This window comes from Grampus griseus (assembly GCF_964374135.1).
Source record: "Grampus griseus genome assembly, chromosome: 15".
In the NCBI taxonomy this organism is placed as follows: Eukaryota; Metazoa; Chordata; class Mammalia; order Artiodactyla; family Delphinidae; genus Grampus; species Grampus griseus.
The window spans coordinates 79,542,710-79,561,013 of NC_139009.1; the positions used below are offsets into that span (position 1 = coordinate 79,542,710).

The window sequence follows — 18,304 nt, forward strand, 5'->3', positions numbered from 1 at the left end:
CCCCGCCACCCCCTAGCTAGCTGCCAGGCCGAGCCCAGGGCCCAGCTGTCAAGGCGCTGGCGTCCAGCCTCCGCCCCGGGCAGGGCCGAGCGGCGGAGGCGCGCCAGCCGCGCCCCCTCCTGGCTGCGCTCCCGCCCGGGGCCCCTGGAGTCTGCCTCTCCCCCTCTGATGTAAGCTGATATTTTAATTCTCTTACAAGCAATGGTGTTTAGAGAAATGACTTAACCGGATTACTCATCGTCTATAATGACTTGGCCTGGCTTCGAGGCTATTCCTAGACGTGACGCTTGAGGCTTTGATTCTTTCTTTTCTTTTGCTACTTTTTTTTTTTAATACCAAGAAATGACAGCCTTGTGCTCGCACGGCCCCGCCCCTACACTCCCCTCGCACGGCATCCTGGGAGACGTAGTTCTCTCCGGCCCGGGCGCGGGCCCCTCCCCCCGCCCCCGCCTCCGCCCCCGCCTCGTAGTCCTGGGAACCTGCGGGTGGTAAGAAACCCTGTGGCAGGAACCCCGGCTGTGCCGTCTTTGGGCAAGTTACTTAAGCGCTTCATGCCTCGGTTTACTTATCTGTCACATGGGAGACAGTCATACGACAGGGATGAAAGGTTAGCGGAGATCTTATTGTAAGTAAAAGCTCTATACGGACCCCACGTTTTTTTAAAAAAACAGAAAAACAACCTTATCCAGTGCATTTGTACTGACCTCCAGTCTAGACTTACTATTTTGTGTCACAAAGAACCAGGCTTTGGATACCCAGGTCTCCAAGGCTTAAGAGGGAGCTGGTCTACAGCTGGCCTTTCCTTACTCCTTACTCTGCGCAGATGAGTCTACGATCTCATCCAACACTTACTCTCTGCTCGTCGGTGTCCTCAACTGTAATATGGGCATAAATATAGTGCCCACTTCATAGGGCTGGGGTGACACTAAATGAAATAATCCGTGTAAGATGCTTGGTGCAGTGTCTGATAGGCACTGGTCAAAGGTACCGTCATCCCTCCCAGCACCAGGCCGTGGCTCAGGAACTGTTTGAAGAAGGAATGGCTGATCCTTGGCACCTGTGAGGTTGGCAAGAGCTATAGCTTTTGCTCCACAAGATCGGAGCGTTGTTCTGGTCGTGGCTATGTCCCCAGTGCCTAACCCTAGCCCAGTGCTGGCACATAGCTGCGCCACAAATGTCAGATAAATGAATAAATGAAGAATTACCGGGACTTTCCCTGGTGGTCCAGTGGTTAGGGGCGCAGGTTCAATCCCCGGTCCAGTAACTAAGATCCCACATAACCTGACGCGCTGCCAATAAAAAAAAAAAAAAAAAAAAAAAAAAGCGTTACCCCTGCTTTGCTGATGAGGAACCAGAGGCTCTGAGAGGTCAAGTGACTTGCAGAAGGTCACACAGCAGCTGGGCTGTCTGAGTGGAGATGAAAACCCACATTTTCTCTCCTTGTCACCCCCCCTTCTCCCCCTCCCCCCAATACACATGGGAATTCGACTTTCACCCTTCAGGCTCTAGAAGCATAAGAATCTCGGGTTTCTACCCAGCTGGGACCCAGGCCCAGCCCAACAAAGGATGTTGTTCCAGATTGGGCTGGAGGGCAGGGCTGGGTGGGGAGGGGGTTGGGGGGGAAGGGGCAGCAGCCAGGTGCGGATGTGCTCCCAGAGTGGACAAAACTGGGGAAGCTAGTGGTCACGTGCCCCCGGGGGGCAAAGTGGCCAAAGCTCTCAGATCCCCCTCCCAGCGCCACCTCCCCACTCCCTCACCCCCGGCAGTTCCCCAAAGGCCGAAAGCTATTCTCGGCTTTTTCTAAAAGAGGCATTTGAAGCCATGAGCCAATTTTTTCCATTCCTGAGCTTGGGTATCGTCTATTTCGGGCGTTTGTTGTTTTCCATGAGTTGCGAATGCCACTATGAAGCTGGCCTTTCCTGGACAGCGAGCACGAGGGAGCGAGGCAGGAGCCAGGCGGGGCCGGCGGTTAAAAATACTTCCCGCTTCATTTCTCCTTTGAAAACAAAGCCCTGGGGGCCTTTTGCAACTGCCGAGCCTGGGAACGGAGCTTCACAGAGCAGAAAACTGGCTGTGTGTTATTTCCTGAGTGTGCTGGATGGGTTTGTGGGTCCCAGAAGCAACAACACGGACTTGCTGTGTGACCTTGGACAACTCGCTTAACATCTCTGGGCCTGCTGGCCTCCTCTCCAAAAAGAGGCCAGGTGGAACGATCTTGAATGGTCCCTCCAGCTCTGAGAGCTCTGGGATGAGGACCACCCCCCAGGACCAGGTTTTCTTCTTAGAACTGCGCCAGCAAGGGGTTCTGGGATTTGGAGGCAGGAGGTAGGAGAAAGCAGCTTTTGCTCAATCTCCTGGACTACTTTGTGAGCTCTGGAGCCTTGTAAATGTTCTAAGGGGGTCCAGAATGTCCTCAGAGGATTCCCGTAATTGCAAAAAGACCAAGCACACAAAGAGGGGATTTAAATAAAGACCGCGGTAGATGCATACCAAGTCCCGCAGCCTAACAGCCAGGAGAAACAGATCTGTCTTCTGACCAAGAGGGATCTCCAAGATGCATTGTTGGGCAGAAAAGCAAGTTGCAGAATGGAACAATTAGAATTGTACCACTTTAAAAAAAAACACCCATAAAACAAAGCTACATATTTTTCTACACCATGTATTTATGAAAATACATAGGGAAAGTTCTGGAAGCTTTTACCCAATCTGATAATAGAGTCCTTATCTCTGGGTCAGGGAGGGAACTGAGTTTGGAGTGGTGTCAGAGAGGACCAACTTATTATTTGTAATGTCTTTATGGGAGGAATGCATTCATTAGTGGTGCTTTTTTAAAAAATTTATTTGAGACATAGACACCAAGACATTGAGGGCCTAGGCTACTTCTCTCAGCCCATCGTGGGCTGGGAGCTGATGGTTGGGAGATGCAGGAGGAGGGTGTCTGTGGGCTCGAGGTGGAGGTGCGTGAGATAGTGGCTTGAGCAATGGATGTATTTATGCTTTTGGGGAAGCAAATGGAGATGTCATTCCTCTGCAAGATTTATTGGCTGTTGTAAATTACTTTCTATTGCAAACAGCTGCCGCAGGTGGCAATTAAATTTAGATCATATTGTTCCCAGGTTGGCACAGGCAGGTGTGGACTTGCTGAGGCTTTGCACAGCAGCCACTGCCTCTAAGAGTGTGCTGGGCTGCCCGGATGGCAGAATAACTCTATCCCATGTGGGATGAGCTGCTGCTTTATCAGGCAGTGAGTCTATCCAATCTGGGAGGGTGGGGTTGGCCTGGATTGGGATGGTGAGGGCAGCGTCCTGGTCTCCATCCTGAACCTTGGGCAAACAATCCTTATAGAATGGACAAGAGAATTCCCTGGTGGTCCAGTGGTTGGGACTCCGAGCTTTCACTGCCAAGGGCACAAGTTCGATCCCTGGATGGGGAATTAAGGTCCCGCGAGCTGTGCAGCACGCCCCCCCCCCCAAAAAAAAAGAATGGACAAAGCTACGTGATGGCATTCCACACAGCATCTACCACCACGGCCTCAGCTCTCCTGGAGAGAGCTTGTAAACTGGGAAGTGGGGTGCACTATTATAATCACCATTATAACAATTGTTCTAGGCAGTTACTATTGTTGATGATGTGTCTGTTACCAAATCTACAAGCACTGGCTTTTACAAACCAACCCATTATGGGGTAGACAAGGGAGCCCACAGTGTTGTCCACTCTGGGCTGAGCCTGGAGAGTTCTTTCATCTCAGAGCCAAAGGGTAAGGGAGAGGGTTTCAGGGTCACCAACCTACAACCCTGGTCCATTTGTTTAGGGTGATGGATGGGCAGTAATTGATGCAAACCTGGTTGGTGGGTGCCTGGGTACAAGGGCTCCTTAACCATCTGTATTTCCAATCTGCGCCTTGCTCCTGGATTCCAGGCCTCAGTGCCAGCTACCACTGGACATCTTGCTGACCCACCATGTCCTCACCAGCACTCAAATCTTCCCCCTTACGCTTTCTCCTCCTCAGGCCATGGTCCCTGATTCAGTTAACAGCACTGCCAAGAGATGCTGAGGGAAACGGTTGAAGGGGCCTGTACTGGAGCTTTGATGCCTGTATTTAGCTCAGCCTCCACCACTTACCAGCTGATTTACTTGAGCTGATTAATCCTCCAGAGCCTCAGTTTTTCTGTTTTTTGTTTGTTTTTTGGCCGCAAGACTTGTGGGATCTTCGTTCCCCGACCAGGGATGGAACTTATGCCCCCTGCATTGGAAGCGTGGAGTCCTAACCGCTGGACCGCCAGGGAATTCCCGAGAGCCTCAGTTTTATCCTATAAAATTAGGAAATGCATAGAGCTGTTTGTATTAAAACTAATCAACAAAATTGTGGCTGCCTACTCTTGTATTAGGAACAGGGTTTAAGTCCTAGCTAGCCACTGCTGAGACCTTAGGCTCTTTCTTCAAATTGAGGTAAAATATGTATCACAAAAAATTTACCATTTTAACCATTTTTAAGTGTACAGTTCAGGGACATTAAGTACATTCATATTGTTGTGCAACCATCACCAACATCCATCTCCCAAACTTTTTCATCTTGCAAAACTGAAACTCTGTACATATTAAGCGCTAACTCTCTATTCCCCCTGCACCCCAGCCCCTGGCAACCACCATTCTACTATTTGGCTCCATGAATTTGACTCTAAGTACTATAAGTGGAATCATACAGTATTTATCATTTGTGTGTGGTCTATTTAAGGTTCATTCATGTTGTAGCACATGTCAGAATTTCCTTTCTTTTTCAGGTTGAGTGATATTCCATTGTATGTACAAACCGCAGTTCACCCATTTATCCATCAGTGGACTCTGGGTTGCTTCCACCTTTTGGCTTATTGTGAGTGATGCTTCCAGACCTTGAGCTCTCAAACCCAAGCCTCGGTTTCCTCTTCTGTGATGTCAGTATGGCTGAGTTACTTCTCCCTCCAGCAGAAGTCCTGCTGCAGCTGGCTCAGCATCTCCTCGGGCCCCCACTCCACCCAAAGCCTCACCCCTCCAAGCAGGGGTCATGCCCCCTCTTTCGACTGCTCACTTTGTAGCTGTCCTCTCTGTCGTTGAGATATATGTGGACACTGGCCGTCCACATATATCAGGTTTCCTGTCCCAGGCATTTCTGGGACCCCACAGAGCTTTGGCCAAAGACTTGCTACTTTGGGCGGGGTCCTTGTTTAGCTAACACCAACCATCACTACTTATATGCTGGGCTGGGAGGGAGATGGACAATGCCTTACACCGAGTTCAAGTCAAAGTCAGAAGGGCTTTGCTCACCCCACGCAGACCCCCAGTTCCCTGCTGAGGAGCAAGGAGGATTTTTCCAAGGCTCGAGTTTTGCCTCCAGAGGCACAAGGCAGCAGTGACTCCTGGGTGTCCTGCCTCAGTCTCTCCAGGTGAGCAGCCTAGTTCCGCGGTCTCGGAGACTGGGGAGGGGAAGAGCACACTACAACTCCCAGAGTTCCCCTGCCTCAGGGGGCGGTCCCTGCCCCTCGCGGAAGAATCGGACCCGCCAACCGGAGCCCAGAGCGGAGCGGAGGCGGGCGGGGCGAGGCGGAGGCGGGCGGGGCGAGGCGGGGCCGCGGGTAGGCGGCTGGCAAGCTGCTCGGCGGGTCAGTAGCGCGGAGAGCGCGGGGTCGAGAGATAGGGTCGTGCGGAGCATCTCGGGCTGGAGCCGCTGGACCTCGCCGGGCCATGGGTAAGCGGCTCTGTGGTCCGGCCCGGGATGGGGCTGGCGGCCCCGTGGGAGGGCGAAGTTGCGGCGCCAGGTCTCCCCCGGCGCTCGTAGCCGTCGGTGCTGCCTTGGGGGGCTAGCGGGGCCGGGGGTGGACTCGAGGGCGAGGACGTGGGGACCTAGCCTGGACCGGGGCGCCCGCTCCCCCCGCCCGGAGCGGGAGGGTGAGGCCCGGTGTCGGCGCGCGCTCTTCGAAAAAAAAGAAAGACAAAAAGTTTTGGCGGCCAGGGGCTTCCCGGGCGTTTATCTCGAAACTCTTGTCGTCTTTTGACTGAAATTTACCAAGTTCTGTACGGTTCTGTCATCCCACTTCCTGCTGTGGTTTTCAATCTCGAGCTGGTCTCAGCTAATTTGTTGTGACAGCTGTCCGCAGCAGTTCTCTGCCTGCAGCCCCCCCGGCCCCCCACCCCCTCTCGACGTCACATCCCGGTGGTTCTCAGAACCCTCCGGCGCCGCCGAGAAAGGGGCACCGGGGTCCGCTGGGCGCGCGGGACGTTTTCCACTGCGGCCGCCGTTTCCTGAAAGTGACTCTGCGCGGGCTTTGAAGAACTTGCTCAATGCATTTTGAAGAATCAACTGTTCCTCTTTCAGCCGAGGGGCGTGCTGATCCTTCGGCGGTTACCGGCTCCTCGCCCCCTACCCTTTCTCTTTTTCTTTTCCCTTCCCTTTTTTCTTTTCTTCTCTGGTCTCTTCTCTTCTTGTCTCCTGTCCACCCTCCTCTACACACACACCCCCACGCTCCCCACGACAGGGAAGAAGTAGCTTCCCTTTTTGCTCGGCGCATCTTTCTCTTGTCTCTTTTTTCTCTCCTCGGGTCTCCAGGAGGGACGGGATGGCGGCCCCGGGAGTGATGGGGGCGGTGGGGTGGGGGGGAGAAGAGGAGTGGCGGTGCGCGGGCTGCGAGCGTGCGAGAAGTTTGGCTTCGCGCACAGTCCGAGCCTGGGACCACGACACGGCTGCCTCGTCTCGGTCCCTGCGCAGGGTGTTCAGGGGGCGCGGCCAGGCCGGGCTCTCGTCCTCCAGTCCCGCGGACGCTGGGATAGGGGTGGGGGTCGCCGGCTGCCGGACCCCCGAAGGCTCAGGGTGCGGGTACGGCGGCACTTCGCTGGCCAGACCCCGGGTCCCTTTGTTTGCGGGGTCGTCAGCTATCGAGGAGGGGTCCGCGGGGCCGAGGAGAGGATAACAGGTGCTTCTTGTCCCCTCCCGAGCACCAGGGTTGGGGGCTTGGTGTCTCTGTGCCCACAGGCCGTGTTAGGGCAGAGGAGGGATGGGAGATGGCAGCTAGTGGGTTGGGCCACGGGAGTGGAGTTCCAGAGTCCGTACAAGCCCCGGGGACCCGTCTGGGGCCTCGAACTTGGAACGGCAGAGGTAGAAAAGACCTCAGGGAATCAGCTCCTTCTTGTATAAGAGTCTGGGAAACTGAGTTTTACAGACCAGCCCTGGTCTGGCAGTGAGGACGAATCAGGCCTCTAAGACCCCGGCCCCTCTCCCTTCGCAATGGTTCTGGAAACTGGCCTGGGATGGCCCACCCTCCCTCTGGGACCTTGTGGTACCGACTTGGAGAGCCATCCTTGGCGGAGGGTGTGGGGTGCTCTAGGCGCGGAGCGGAAAAGCTGAGAGGCAAACGAGTGCCCCAGGCAGAGGTCAGGCAGCTGACACAGCTCCGTCCTGGCTGTGCCTCTACTGTTGGCCAGTGTTTTGGACAAGCCGCTGCCAAGCCTGGTTCCCCCATAGGTGGAGTAGGTGCAGGAAATGTAGTCCGTGAGGACACAGGAAACGGTCCGTAGATGGAGCCGTTACTGTTACTGTCAAATATCACCCAGACTTGGAGGGGAGGGACAGTGGGGATTCAGCCCCATCCTGGAACAGGGTCTTTTAGGATATCCCAGAGCCGGCTAAAGGGCGGCCGAATTCCAGCAGGGCTTGGGAGTTGGCAGTGTCGTATCTGGTGCCCCCATGCCCCCACTTTTCTACACTCAAGGCTGTCATCTTGGCCCCAGATGTTCCTAGACCCTGACTCCCCTCTTCCCCCAGCTGAGACCCAGAGGCAGGGCTGGGTCGGGAGCTGCACCCTGTGCCCTCTGGGCTTCCATGTCCCGGTCGTCCGTCTGTCCTTAGCGCTGGCTGGAGCACAGCCCTTGGCAGGTCCCCCTTCCCCAAACCACGCTAGAGCGAGCTCCACACGGAGACTGCCAGGCAGCCGGCTCCTGGGCCACAGAGTGGACTGGCCCCTTCAAAGGCTGTCTTTGTTTCAGCTCCAGCTCCAGCTAAGAGAAACTTAAGCCAACGGCCTTAGGCGAGGAGGTGTGGCCGCCTCTGCTGGTTGTTATTGAGGCTGCTGTTACCATTATTGTGGTAATTGACACGGTGCTCCCAGTGGGTGACTTTTCATGAAAGGAAGTGTCGCTTCCTTTCCATCACACCAAGGGTGAATGAGGCGGGGGAGGGGGCGGGGGGAGGAGAGAGAGAGAGAGAAAGAGAGAGAGAGGCAGGCCTTGAACTAGTCACAGCCGGGCGGCTCTCAGCATCAGCACTATCTGAGGTCAGGTAGCTCATACTGCACCGGTAAGGCTCAGTGGGGCTTGTGTTTTTGGAGCACCTGCTCTCTGCTGGGCAGGACTCCAGGCGCTGAGACACACCGGGGAGTGAGCAGGACAGGCAGACCTCAGATCTCACTGAGGGATGCGCGCACACATGTGCACACAGTCAACTGTGGTTGGTAGGGGGAGCCTCGTTTCTTGCTTTGTTCTGCTTAGAACGTTGGGCCCATGGGGGGTCTAATATAGACAGGTAAACTAAGGTACAGAAGCACCTGTGTGGAGTCAGAGCTCCCTCCCCATCCCTCCTCCTGCCCCACTCTCATCTGCTTTCAGTTCATCTGGCAGGGCAGCAGACTAACAGGAATGCTGTGGTGGGAGACTGCAGATCCCCCAGGGAGGGTGGGCAAATGGGCACCCTCTGAGCACAGAGAAGGAACTTGGGGTCTCCCTGCTCCCATTAAAAAACTTTAGATCTCAGGGTTCAGTGTCTTGGGACAGGCAGACTGCACTGGTTCCAAATCCCAGCTTTGCCACTAGAAAGCTGTGTGACTTCAGGCAAGTTATTGACCCTCTCAGAGCCTCAGGTGTTGTATCGTTAAAGGGGGGGAAATAATACCCACTGGGTGCTGGGAAGATGCAGTGAGCTAATGTATGGAAGTGCCTACTCCAGGGCCTAGCAGAGACTGATTTCAGTTGGTGGAGTACATAGTGTGGAAAGAGAGGGAGAGAGGGGCCTGAGAACAGGTGGGCTTCACTTTGGGAATCTCCACTTTTGCAGCCAGCGACTGAAATTAACCTCTTCACTGCTGTGGTATTAGGATCTAAGGTTAAGCTTGACTTTCACAGAGCCATGGAGCTGAACAGAGACAGATTCCTAACACAGGAGGGGCCTGAGCCATCCCACTGCCCAGCACCTGCCACGCCCCCTCGCTGCCAGTGAGGGGCTGGGTCACAAGGGCCCCAGAGATGAGGAAATGGCAGCGGGCTGTGAGCTTAGTCCTGCTGTCATTGTCAGGGTTCTTCTCACACTATTGCCTAGCTGCACAAAACTCGGGAAATAAGCTCAACAGGGATGCACAGGGCCTGTGAGCAGGAACCTCTGAGCACTGCAGAGGGAGACCTGAATCTACGGAGACACGTGGTCCTGCAGAGGAAGATGCACTATCAGAAAGGTGTTATTATCTTTCAAAGTAATTTCTAAATGTAAATGCAATTCAATCAAAACCTCAGTGGTTTTTCTTCTTTTCTTTTCTTCCTCTCCCCCCTCCCCCCCCCCCGCCGCTTCCTCCCTCCCTCCCTTCCTTTTTTTCTTCTTTCCTTTCTATGAGACAGAATTATCCTAAACTTCAGAAGGAATTTTCTAAGAGGAGTAATGATGGGGGACTTATGCTCCGAATAGTACGTTGTGTTACAAGGCTACAGAAATTAAAACTGTGCATGGGTCCAGCATTCCACAGTGAATCAAGCAGAAGAGAAAGTCCAAAACCAGCCCCCAAAGTGTTCCTTACAAGCCTGCAGATTGTGGGAAAGTAGCATTTCAGATTATTGGGGGAGGAGATCACTCAGTCAATACTGGGACCACCCACCCATGGGGAAGTATGGTTAAACCCCTATCTCGTACCTTATAAATTTATTTATTTTTGGCTGTGTTGGGTCTTCATTTCTGCACGCGGGTTTTCTCTAGTTGCAGTGAATGGGGGCTACTCTTCGTTGCGGTGCGTGGTCTTCTCATGGCGGTGGCTTCTCTTGTTGAGAACGGACTCTAGGCGCGCGGGCTTCAGTAGTTGTGGCACTAGGGCTCAGTAGTCGTGGCTCACGGGCTTAGTTGCTCTGCGGCATGTGGGATCTTCCCGGACCAGGGCTCGAACCCTTGTCCCCTGCATTGGCAGGCAGATTGTTAACCACTGTGCCACCAGGGAAGCCCCTCATACCTTACAGATTCCAGATAGATTAAAGTAAACAGATAAATAATAACCATTATTGTCATTATTGCTTCCTGGATGGAAAAGGCGATGTCTGAAGGGCATGCCTTTGGAGAGCAGAGGTTTTCTTTTTGTAACTGAATCCACCTCCATTACAACAGGGCATCTGAGGCTTTGTGCTCAGAGGGGATCTATACACCCATAAGCTCGGGGCAAGACAGGAACTCAGTGGCTCATGGCAGCAGCGGTCACTCAGCGGCAGCTGGGTTTCTGGGAGGCAGGAGGACTCACCCGGCACCTACAGCAGGAGGTTTCAAACTTATTTCTTGTAGCAGAACTCTTTTTCCAAATGAAGATTTACCCGGAACCCTGATCTACCAATGATTGGGGAAGAGAAGAATAGGACAGCCAGGGACAGGACAGGCTGGGGAAGGAGGGCAAAGACTTCTCCCCGCCCTCCCTCATCGGGGCTGCAAGGGTGTGGGCCTAGAAGGCCCTGCCAGGATGAGTGAGCACAACACCAGTCCTGGGTGCGAGAGAACGGAGGCCGGCTGCACTCTGGGACTCAGCCGCACACAGAGATAGAGTGTTTCCCTTTGTGGCTCTAGGGAAGCTATAATCCCTTTCCCGTCTGGAGTTAAACAGCTCAGATTGGTGACCTCCTTTCCAGGTAACCCAAGTGCCTGACTCCAGGAGATTTTCCCAGGAGAGAATGGCCCAGGCAGAGCTCACCAACTCTGGAACTGAGCAGGAGGGACTAGGGCCACTCTGGCCTGGTGGCTCTCAACCTGTCTGCCCTCTCAGCTCCCCTGGGGAGCTTTAAACTCTGATGCCCCTTGAAGGACCTTAAATCAAACTCACGCGGGGGTGGGGTGGGAGACAGGCATCATGTCTGTTAAACGCTCCCCGCGTGATTCCAGTGGGCCCTGGTCCCACCACCTTATTTCTCTGAGGCCCGAGGACAGTGACTGACTTGCAGCAAATTTGCGAGAGGGCTTCAGTGAGAAGCCCCATCACAGGAACACGATGGAAAGACTCCTTCGGAGCTGAGCATTTTTGTTTCAGGCAAGAAGGGAGAGAGGATGTGAAAACAGAGCAGAGAAGGCAGGAAGGGAAAGGAGAAAAACAGGAGGATGCAGGCATGCCCATGACCTAGAAGGCTTTGGGATTCATGGCTAGTTAGCAAAGGACTCCAGCGTCCTTCTCTCCCCATTTCACAGAAGGGGAGGCTGATGCACAGATTCGCCCAAGGACCTGGTTGGAAAGGCATCAGTCTTTTGGGGGGCAGTCATTAGCACCCACTTATTTCTGGAGATTGACCGTGTCTCCAGTGGTCAGGAGCCAGCCTGCAAGGACGGCCCAGGCCCAACTCATGCTTGACAAGTGTTAGGCTGGGTTTCCCTTCCTGGTTTATTTGGACTCTCCACCAAGGCTTCGCGGTGTTGGTGATACAGCAGCCGCAGTGGTGGCGAGGCCAGGCCCCTGGACTGGTGGTCAGACAGACCTTGTTTTGAATCTGGTCCCTCAGGGCGGCAAGCAACTTAACCTCTCTGGCTTCAGTCCCCCCAGCCTCCCTTAAAATGGGATTCCTCTGGGACTCAATGAGAGAACATACATGAAAGGGCCAGGGACACAGAGCCAAGACCCTGCACAGCGCCCTTGTGAACAGCTACGCAAGGGGACACTGTTCAGCGGCCGGAGGTTCTGCAGCTCGTGCTTCTGGGTACTGCTGACCTTGTGGGTCACTCTGGCGCGGGTTTCTTGTTCTTAAGGAGATTCTTTTTCTGTCTGGGTTGGAGGGGGAATCTTGCACGTTCCCAGCAGTAAGGATATCTTGAGTTGGAGCGAACCAGGACAGTTCTTTAAGGATTAACCAAAAGGAGAAAGGAAAGAAAAAAAGAAAAGGTCAGAGGACATGGGCTCCCGGTCTCACATCTGCTGCCAGCCAGAGCAGCTCCCAGTGGCTGTGCTTTGGCAGCGGCAGGGGTGCTGTGTCTTTGCAGCCATCAGCTCTCAGGACGCCCTTAGTAAAACCAAGCCCCTGGCTCCTCCCTCCCCTCTGTCAGGTTGTTGTGAGACACTCATTCTCGCTTACCTGCCACCTACTTTGTGGGTTGCTGGGCGGCCTCACGAAGTTCTCAGGAGGCCAGACAAGCCGTGGGCATCTCAGTCTGGATGGCCCATCTGGATGGTGTGAGGATGGCTAGAGGATGACTAGAGAGAAGTGCTGTGCTTGGCTGGGGGCTGGGAAGGGCCACCCCGAGGAAGCGACTTGTCAGGTGAGACCTGAAGGGTCACCAGGAACCGTGCAGGTGAGGGGAGCGTGTGGCCTAATTAGGGGCAGTGAGGACTCTGCTGGTGCCTCAGGCAAAGGCTGGGTGCTTCACAAATAGGAACTTACTCTCTTCTTGATTATTTCTGGAGGGTTTATGGTCCAAGCAGCCCCCCGTGGTGCTTTGGGGGTCCACAATCATGGAAGCCTCTGCAGCTTTCCCAAACTTTCTGCCTGAAGGTGGGGCAGGTTTTGGAGACATGATTTCCCCGAGCACCACGGCCCCAGTGCCGGTCTCCTGTCACTTGACCCCAAGGTGATTTAGGGTTTCCTTCGAAGTTGTGGGCAGAGGGCTGGAATGGAGGAAGGAAGAGTGTCAGGTGTGGTGTGGGCGGGGCCTGGTGGGGCTGAGAGGGGAGGAGGGCAGAGTCGGGGGAGCCCTGTGTGTGTTTAGAGGGCTGCCTGCAGCAGCCGGGACCGCGTGCAGAGGACACGCAGCAGAGGACGGCGGCGAGGACTCACCCCCACCTGGCCCTCCTGCCGCCCGCTCCTCCCTGCCAGCATCTCACGTTCTCTCCCTCCTCCCCCCTTCTCTCCCTCTTCCTCTCCTCCAGCACCTCCTGTCAAAGGCAAAAGGAAACAGTCAGAGGATGGTGACCCCCTAGACCCACCTGTGTCTCCTCAACCCGACGCTGAGCAGAACAGGAGCCAGAGCCCCGTCCAGCTGGAGGTGAGCTGGACGACCCCCCTGGGGCCCTCTTCCCTGCCCCCCCTCACCCCCGCCCCACCTGTGTGTAGCCTCCCAGGTGAACATGGAGACTCCCTGGAGATGTGTTCCCTACCCCCCATCCTGCAGAGAGCCTGGAAAGGGGCCCAGCCCCGCTGTCCTGGGCCCTGCACTGGGCGCTGGGAGCGGGGCAGACAGGAAGGCTCAACCGTCACCCCTGGCTAGGGTTTCAGGCTTGGTTTCCGTGGCAGAACCCTTTTATCAAATGAGGATTACCTGGAACCCTGACATATGAAACAGACAAAAGCACTATTCTACGATGTGAAACTACATTTACATCCTTCCGTCCATCCACATCGATAACGTGGACCTTAGAGTCACCTCGTGAGATCAGCGCAGCTGTGTTGACCAGCGAGGTCAGAGTGGGCAGCCTCAACTCCTCAGCGTCGTGCTTTTCAGCCATTTGCTTTGGTGGCACAGGCTGGAGTGGAAATCCTGATTCGTGTAGAAGAGTAGCTGCAAGTGGGAACAGGTTTTAACAGATTGCCTGGAGTTCAGAGAAGAGGGATAGAAGAGCACATTCATTTGAAGCTGTGGTCAGAGCGCCTTCATTCCGAGGCTCCAGAGAACAGCTGCCTTGGGCTCCAGTGTGTGCCAATTCCGTGCATTAACATATGAGGTGGCTTGCTTATTACCAGAGGTCTTTGATTAGTCAAAATCAGGGACATGGTACTTGAATAGAGTATTTTTGGAGCACGTGGCTCTCTGCACGGTTCTAGGCCCTGGTGTTTTTCGTCCTTCTCGTGTTTGGGGCCTGCCCTGCCAGGACCTCAGCCCCAGCCTAACAGTAGCCCCCTGCCCTGAGCTACCAGCCACGTGAACAGCATCGGCAGAAATTCCCCGAGAGCAGAAGCCAAAAGACCTGTGCATCTGACAGAAGTGCCAGTTGGAGCCCAGGACAGGGTCTCCCCTCCCTGAGTTAAGCACGTGGACGGGCGGGTCACAGAGTCAGGCCTTGGCGGCGCGGCGCCACAGAGCTAGAGAGCACCAGGCACTTTTGTTCCTTCAACCTGGACCACGGAGGCTGCTGGGAGCCCTGGGGACACTGCGCCTACCGCCAGGAACTCACAGTGTGGTAGAGGAGCTGAGATGCAGATGTGACAAGTGGAAGAAGTGGTCAGAAACTTGGAGAAGGTGCAGGGCTGCTCCCAGGGCCTCTGTGGACCCTGACCTGGGGTTCTGGGCACTAATAGCTGACACCTGTGCCTTTTTGACCCCAGGAACAAGCAATGCAGCCCAGAGCTGGGTCTGGGGGTCTGCTCCCTCCTGTGGGAGCCTGGGGGCCACGCATCTCTTTCCTCCCCAGCAGCCTGAGGTTCCGCCCGTCCCCAGCCTCCCAGCAACTGAGGGCTCATGCTGCTGCCTCATGTTTTTTCCCCAGGACTCCCCCGAGGCAGGCGGGGAGCGGGAGGAGGAGCAGGCCTTCCTGGTCAGCCTCTACAAGTTCATGAAGGAGCGACACACGCCCATCCAGAGGGTGCCCCATCTCGGCTTCAAGCAGAGTGCGTCCCTGGGGTGCAGGCAGGGAGGGGGGGCGCCCGGCAGGGGACCCCCACCCAGGCAGGGCATCGGGGAGCACCTCCGTTCTGGGTAACCCTGGACGCCGCCAGCCCACGGGGGTTGCACACGGAAAGGGTGCCCCCCTCCAGGCACAGGGCTGGCAGTGGGTGGGGCTGGATTTCCACCCTCACAGGCCACTGGGCCCCCAGTGCACGGGGCGTGGCCTGCCTAGCCATCCCAGTGGCCCTGTCTGGGTACGTGCTGGTTCTGTGCCTGCCTGACAGGGCCAGGGGGACAGGCTGCTGGCTACCCCTTCCTCCTGCCAAGACTGAGAGTGGCCCTGCCCTCTCTTTTCTCCAGTTAACCTGTGGAAGATCTACAAGGCCGTGGAGAAGCTGGGGGCCTATGAGCTGGTAAGGACAGCACCTCTGAGGCCTCACCCTGCTACATCTCCTGGCACGTCAAGTTGGGGGAAGAGAGTGAGCCCAACAGAGCTGCCCTTACCACTAGACAGGAGGACGAGGCAGCGTCCCAAACCCTGCCCTTCCCCAGTTCCCCTGTGTGCTACGGGGAGAAGGAGGGACCCGCCTTGCCCGCTGCTACTTTGCTGCTCAAAGCAAGATTTCCTCTCTTTCCCATCTGTTCTGTCCTCGTGCTTGGAAAGCTGCTTGGGCCAGCACTCGGGCGGCCCCTGGGCGGGAGACCTGGCTGGCAGCCAGGGGAGCCCCCTCCAACCTCGCCGCCCCACTGCTGGAGAAGCAGCTGCAAAACTGCATCCAAGTGGGGACCCCAAGCTGTGAGGACCCCGTGGCCAGGGAGTGCCCGCCGGCCATGCCTTCACGTGGCATTCTTGCAGGTGACTGGCCGCCGCCTCTGGAAGAACGTGTATGACGAGCTGGGGGGCAGCCCGGGCAGCACCAGCGCGGCCACGTGCACACGCCGCCACTACGAGAGGTACGGCCAGGCCCGCGGCTCACAGGACCTGGGCCTTCACCCCCAGGGTTGGACCAGCAGGGCCCTGAGCGGGGAGGGCAGACTGCAGGCCTGCAGGCCTCCTGGACGAGATGAGGGAGAGCGCGGGCCCCCGTGGGTTGTCTGTGTGCTTGCCGGGCAGGGGTGTTCGCGGTCCGGGGCTGGAGGAGGCCGGGTAGGCCTGGAGCGGTGGGAGCCTGCTGCCAGCCTGGCCTCCTGGTCAGCGTGCCCGGTTCCTCCTCAGGTTGGTCCTCCCATACGTGCGGCACCTGAAGGGAGAGGATGACAAGCCCCTGCCCCCCTCCAAGCCCAGGAAGCAGTACAAGATGGCCAAGGAGCATCGGGGGGATGACGGGGCCACTGAGAGGCCAAAGAAAGCCAAGGAGGAGAAGCGGGTGGACCAGGTGAGCTCTGGCCGCCTCGTGCCCTGCCCCTCACAGCGCCCCGTACCTGTCCTCACCTTGGCCGCAGGCCTCCCTGCCTAGGACACCCAGAAGTTCCTCTGAGGGCAGCACTGGTGGGTGCGTGGGTAGGGTCTGAACTCCAGTCTGTACCCCGTTCACCAGTCCCTGTGTCCTGACCCCAGGCTATGTCTATTCAGAGGATGGGACACCTTTTGAAAATTTTGCACAAAGGTGCTGGAAGGGCTAGCAGAGGCTCCTGGGTGCCCCCTTGGGACCTTGCTGTCACCAAGTGCCCAGGTCAGGGTGCATGGCTCACACCCAGCCCTGAGGCCTGGCCTTTTCTCTCTTTCCAGATGATGCCAGGAAAGACCAAAACAGATGCCCCTGACCTGGCAAGGCTTCCTAGCCAGGAGCCCTCCAGGGACGGCATGGAACAGCGAGGCCCAGCCCCTGGGCCCTCTCTGCCCTTCGTGGGTGCCAGCGGCTGCCCTGAGGCCTACAGGCGGCTTCTGTCCAGCTTCTACTGCAAAGGGACACATGGTATCATGTCACCACTGGCCAAAAAGAAGCTTCTGGCCCAGGTGAGCAAGGCGGAGGCCTTGCAGTGCCAGGAGGAGGGCTGTCGCCACGGGGCAGGTGGGGAGCCCCAGGCACCCCCAGCTATTCGGCCCCTGGAGAATCCCCGGAGCCCAGGAGGGCAGGCTGAGAACTCCAGGCACCGGCTGACGCCTCCGGAGGGAACACAGGGCCCTGGTGGCAGCCTCAAGGAGGAGGCTCAGGTGGGCCCTCACCCGTCGGCCCCCATCTTCACTGGCTGCTTCCACGCCTACCCCACCGAGGTGCTGAAGCCTGTCAGCCAGCACCCTCGGGACTTCTTCCCCAGTCTTAAAGATGGGGTGTTATTGGGGCCTCCTGGCAAAGAAGAGGGGCTGCCAGCCAAAGAGCCCCAGCGGGTGTGGGGTGGGGATGCCGACCACCCCTCTGCATTCCACAAGGGCGGCTCCAGAAGGGGCCTGTACCCCAAACCCAAAGCCTGCTGGGTGTCCCCCATGGCCAAGGTCCCTGCCGAGAGCCCCGTGCCCCTGACCACCTTCCCAAGCAGCCCAGGCCTGGGCAACAAGCGCAGCCTGGAGGAAGAGGGCTTGGTCCATGGCGGCAAAAAACTGCGGGCAGTGTCTCCCTTTCTTAAGGAGGTGGATGCCAAGGAGTGCGGGACCAAGTCTGTGGGGCCCGACTTGTCTGTCTCCTGCCTGCTGGGCCCGGCCCTGGGGCCCACCCTCCCAGAGGCCTGCAGGGGCACCATGCTGCGCTGCCCGCTGAACTTCGCCGGCACCCTGGACCCCTTAAAGGGCCAGGCCACACTCCCCTTCAGCCCCCTGGTCATCCCGGCCTTCCCAGCCCACCTCCTGGCCACTGCAGCACCCTCACCCATGGCCGCTGGCCTGATGCACTTCCCCCCCGCATCCTTTGACAGTGCCCTGCGTCACAGACTTTGCCCAGCCTCGTCTGCGTGGCACGTGCCACCTGCCACAACCTATGCAGTGCCCCACTTCTCCTTCCACCTCAACACCAAGCTGTAGGACTGAGCCCGCAACACTGTGCACAGGGTCTGACTCAGCCTGGGATGGGTAGGCACCGCCAAAGGGCTCTGGGGTGGAGCCCACTCCTCGGGAGAACTCGGCCGTGCCTGACGCAGGGATGTGCCCTCAGCTTGGGAGCCTGGCCCAAAGAGAGGCAGTGAGAAAAGTGGGTTTATCTCTCGAGGAGGCAGCCCGAGCCCAGGGGCTGGGGACCCAGTGGTTGCAAGGCCTTGGGAGAAGACGTTAAGGCTGACAGCTCCCAGCCGGGGCCCCAGAACAGAGGCCAGGAGTGGGGTGAGGGGTCGAGGGGCCGGTTAGCAGCGTGAGGCATCCGGGCTGCCTACGGAAAAGCCAATAAAACACCTGTGAATCCACGCAGCCCTGAGGTGTGTGGCGTGGACCTTTGCAAGGGCAAGGTGGGGGCATCCTTGCGGGTGGTGCCTCCCACAGGCTGACACAGGGGAGCCAGGGAGAGGGACCTGCCCAGCACCTGCTCAGGCCTGGGATGCCATCACCCCAGTGAAGGGTGGACCCAGAGCCAAACCCAGCCTCCCGCACATACCTCAGCA

General features: G+C 57.0%; 1 protein-coding gene across 1 annotated transcript; it reads left to right on the forward strand.

Moving 5' to 3' along the window:
- The first annotated feature begins 5,658 nt into the window (after positions 1-5,658).
- On the forward strand, positions 5,659-18,080 carry ARID5A (AT-rich interaction domain 5A). Its single transcript, XM_082671970.1, has 7 exons — positions 5,659-5,722; positions 13,107-13,222; positions 14,661-14,781; positions 15,140-15,192; positions 15,636-15,733; positions 15,996-16,155; positions 16,509-18,080. Exons 1-7 carry the CDS (start codon positions 5,719-5,721, stop codon positions 17,733-17,735), a joined length of 1,779 nt encoding a protein of 592 aa, XP_082528096.1. The 5' UTR covers positions 5,659-5,718; the 3' UTR covers positions 17,736-18,080.
- Positions 18,081-18,304: the final 224 nt, after the last annotated feature.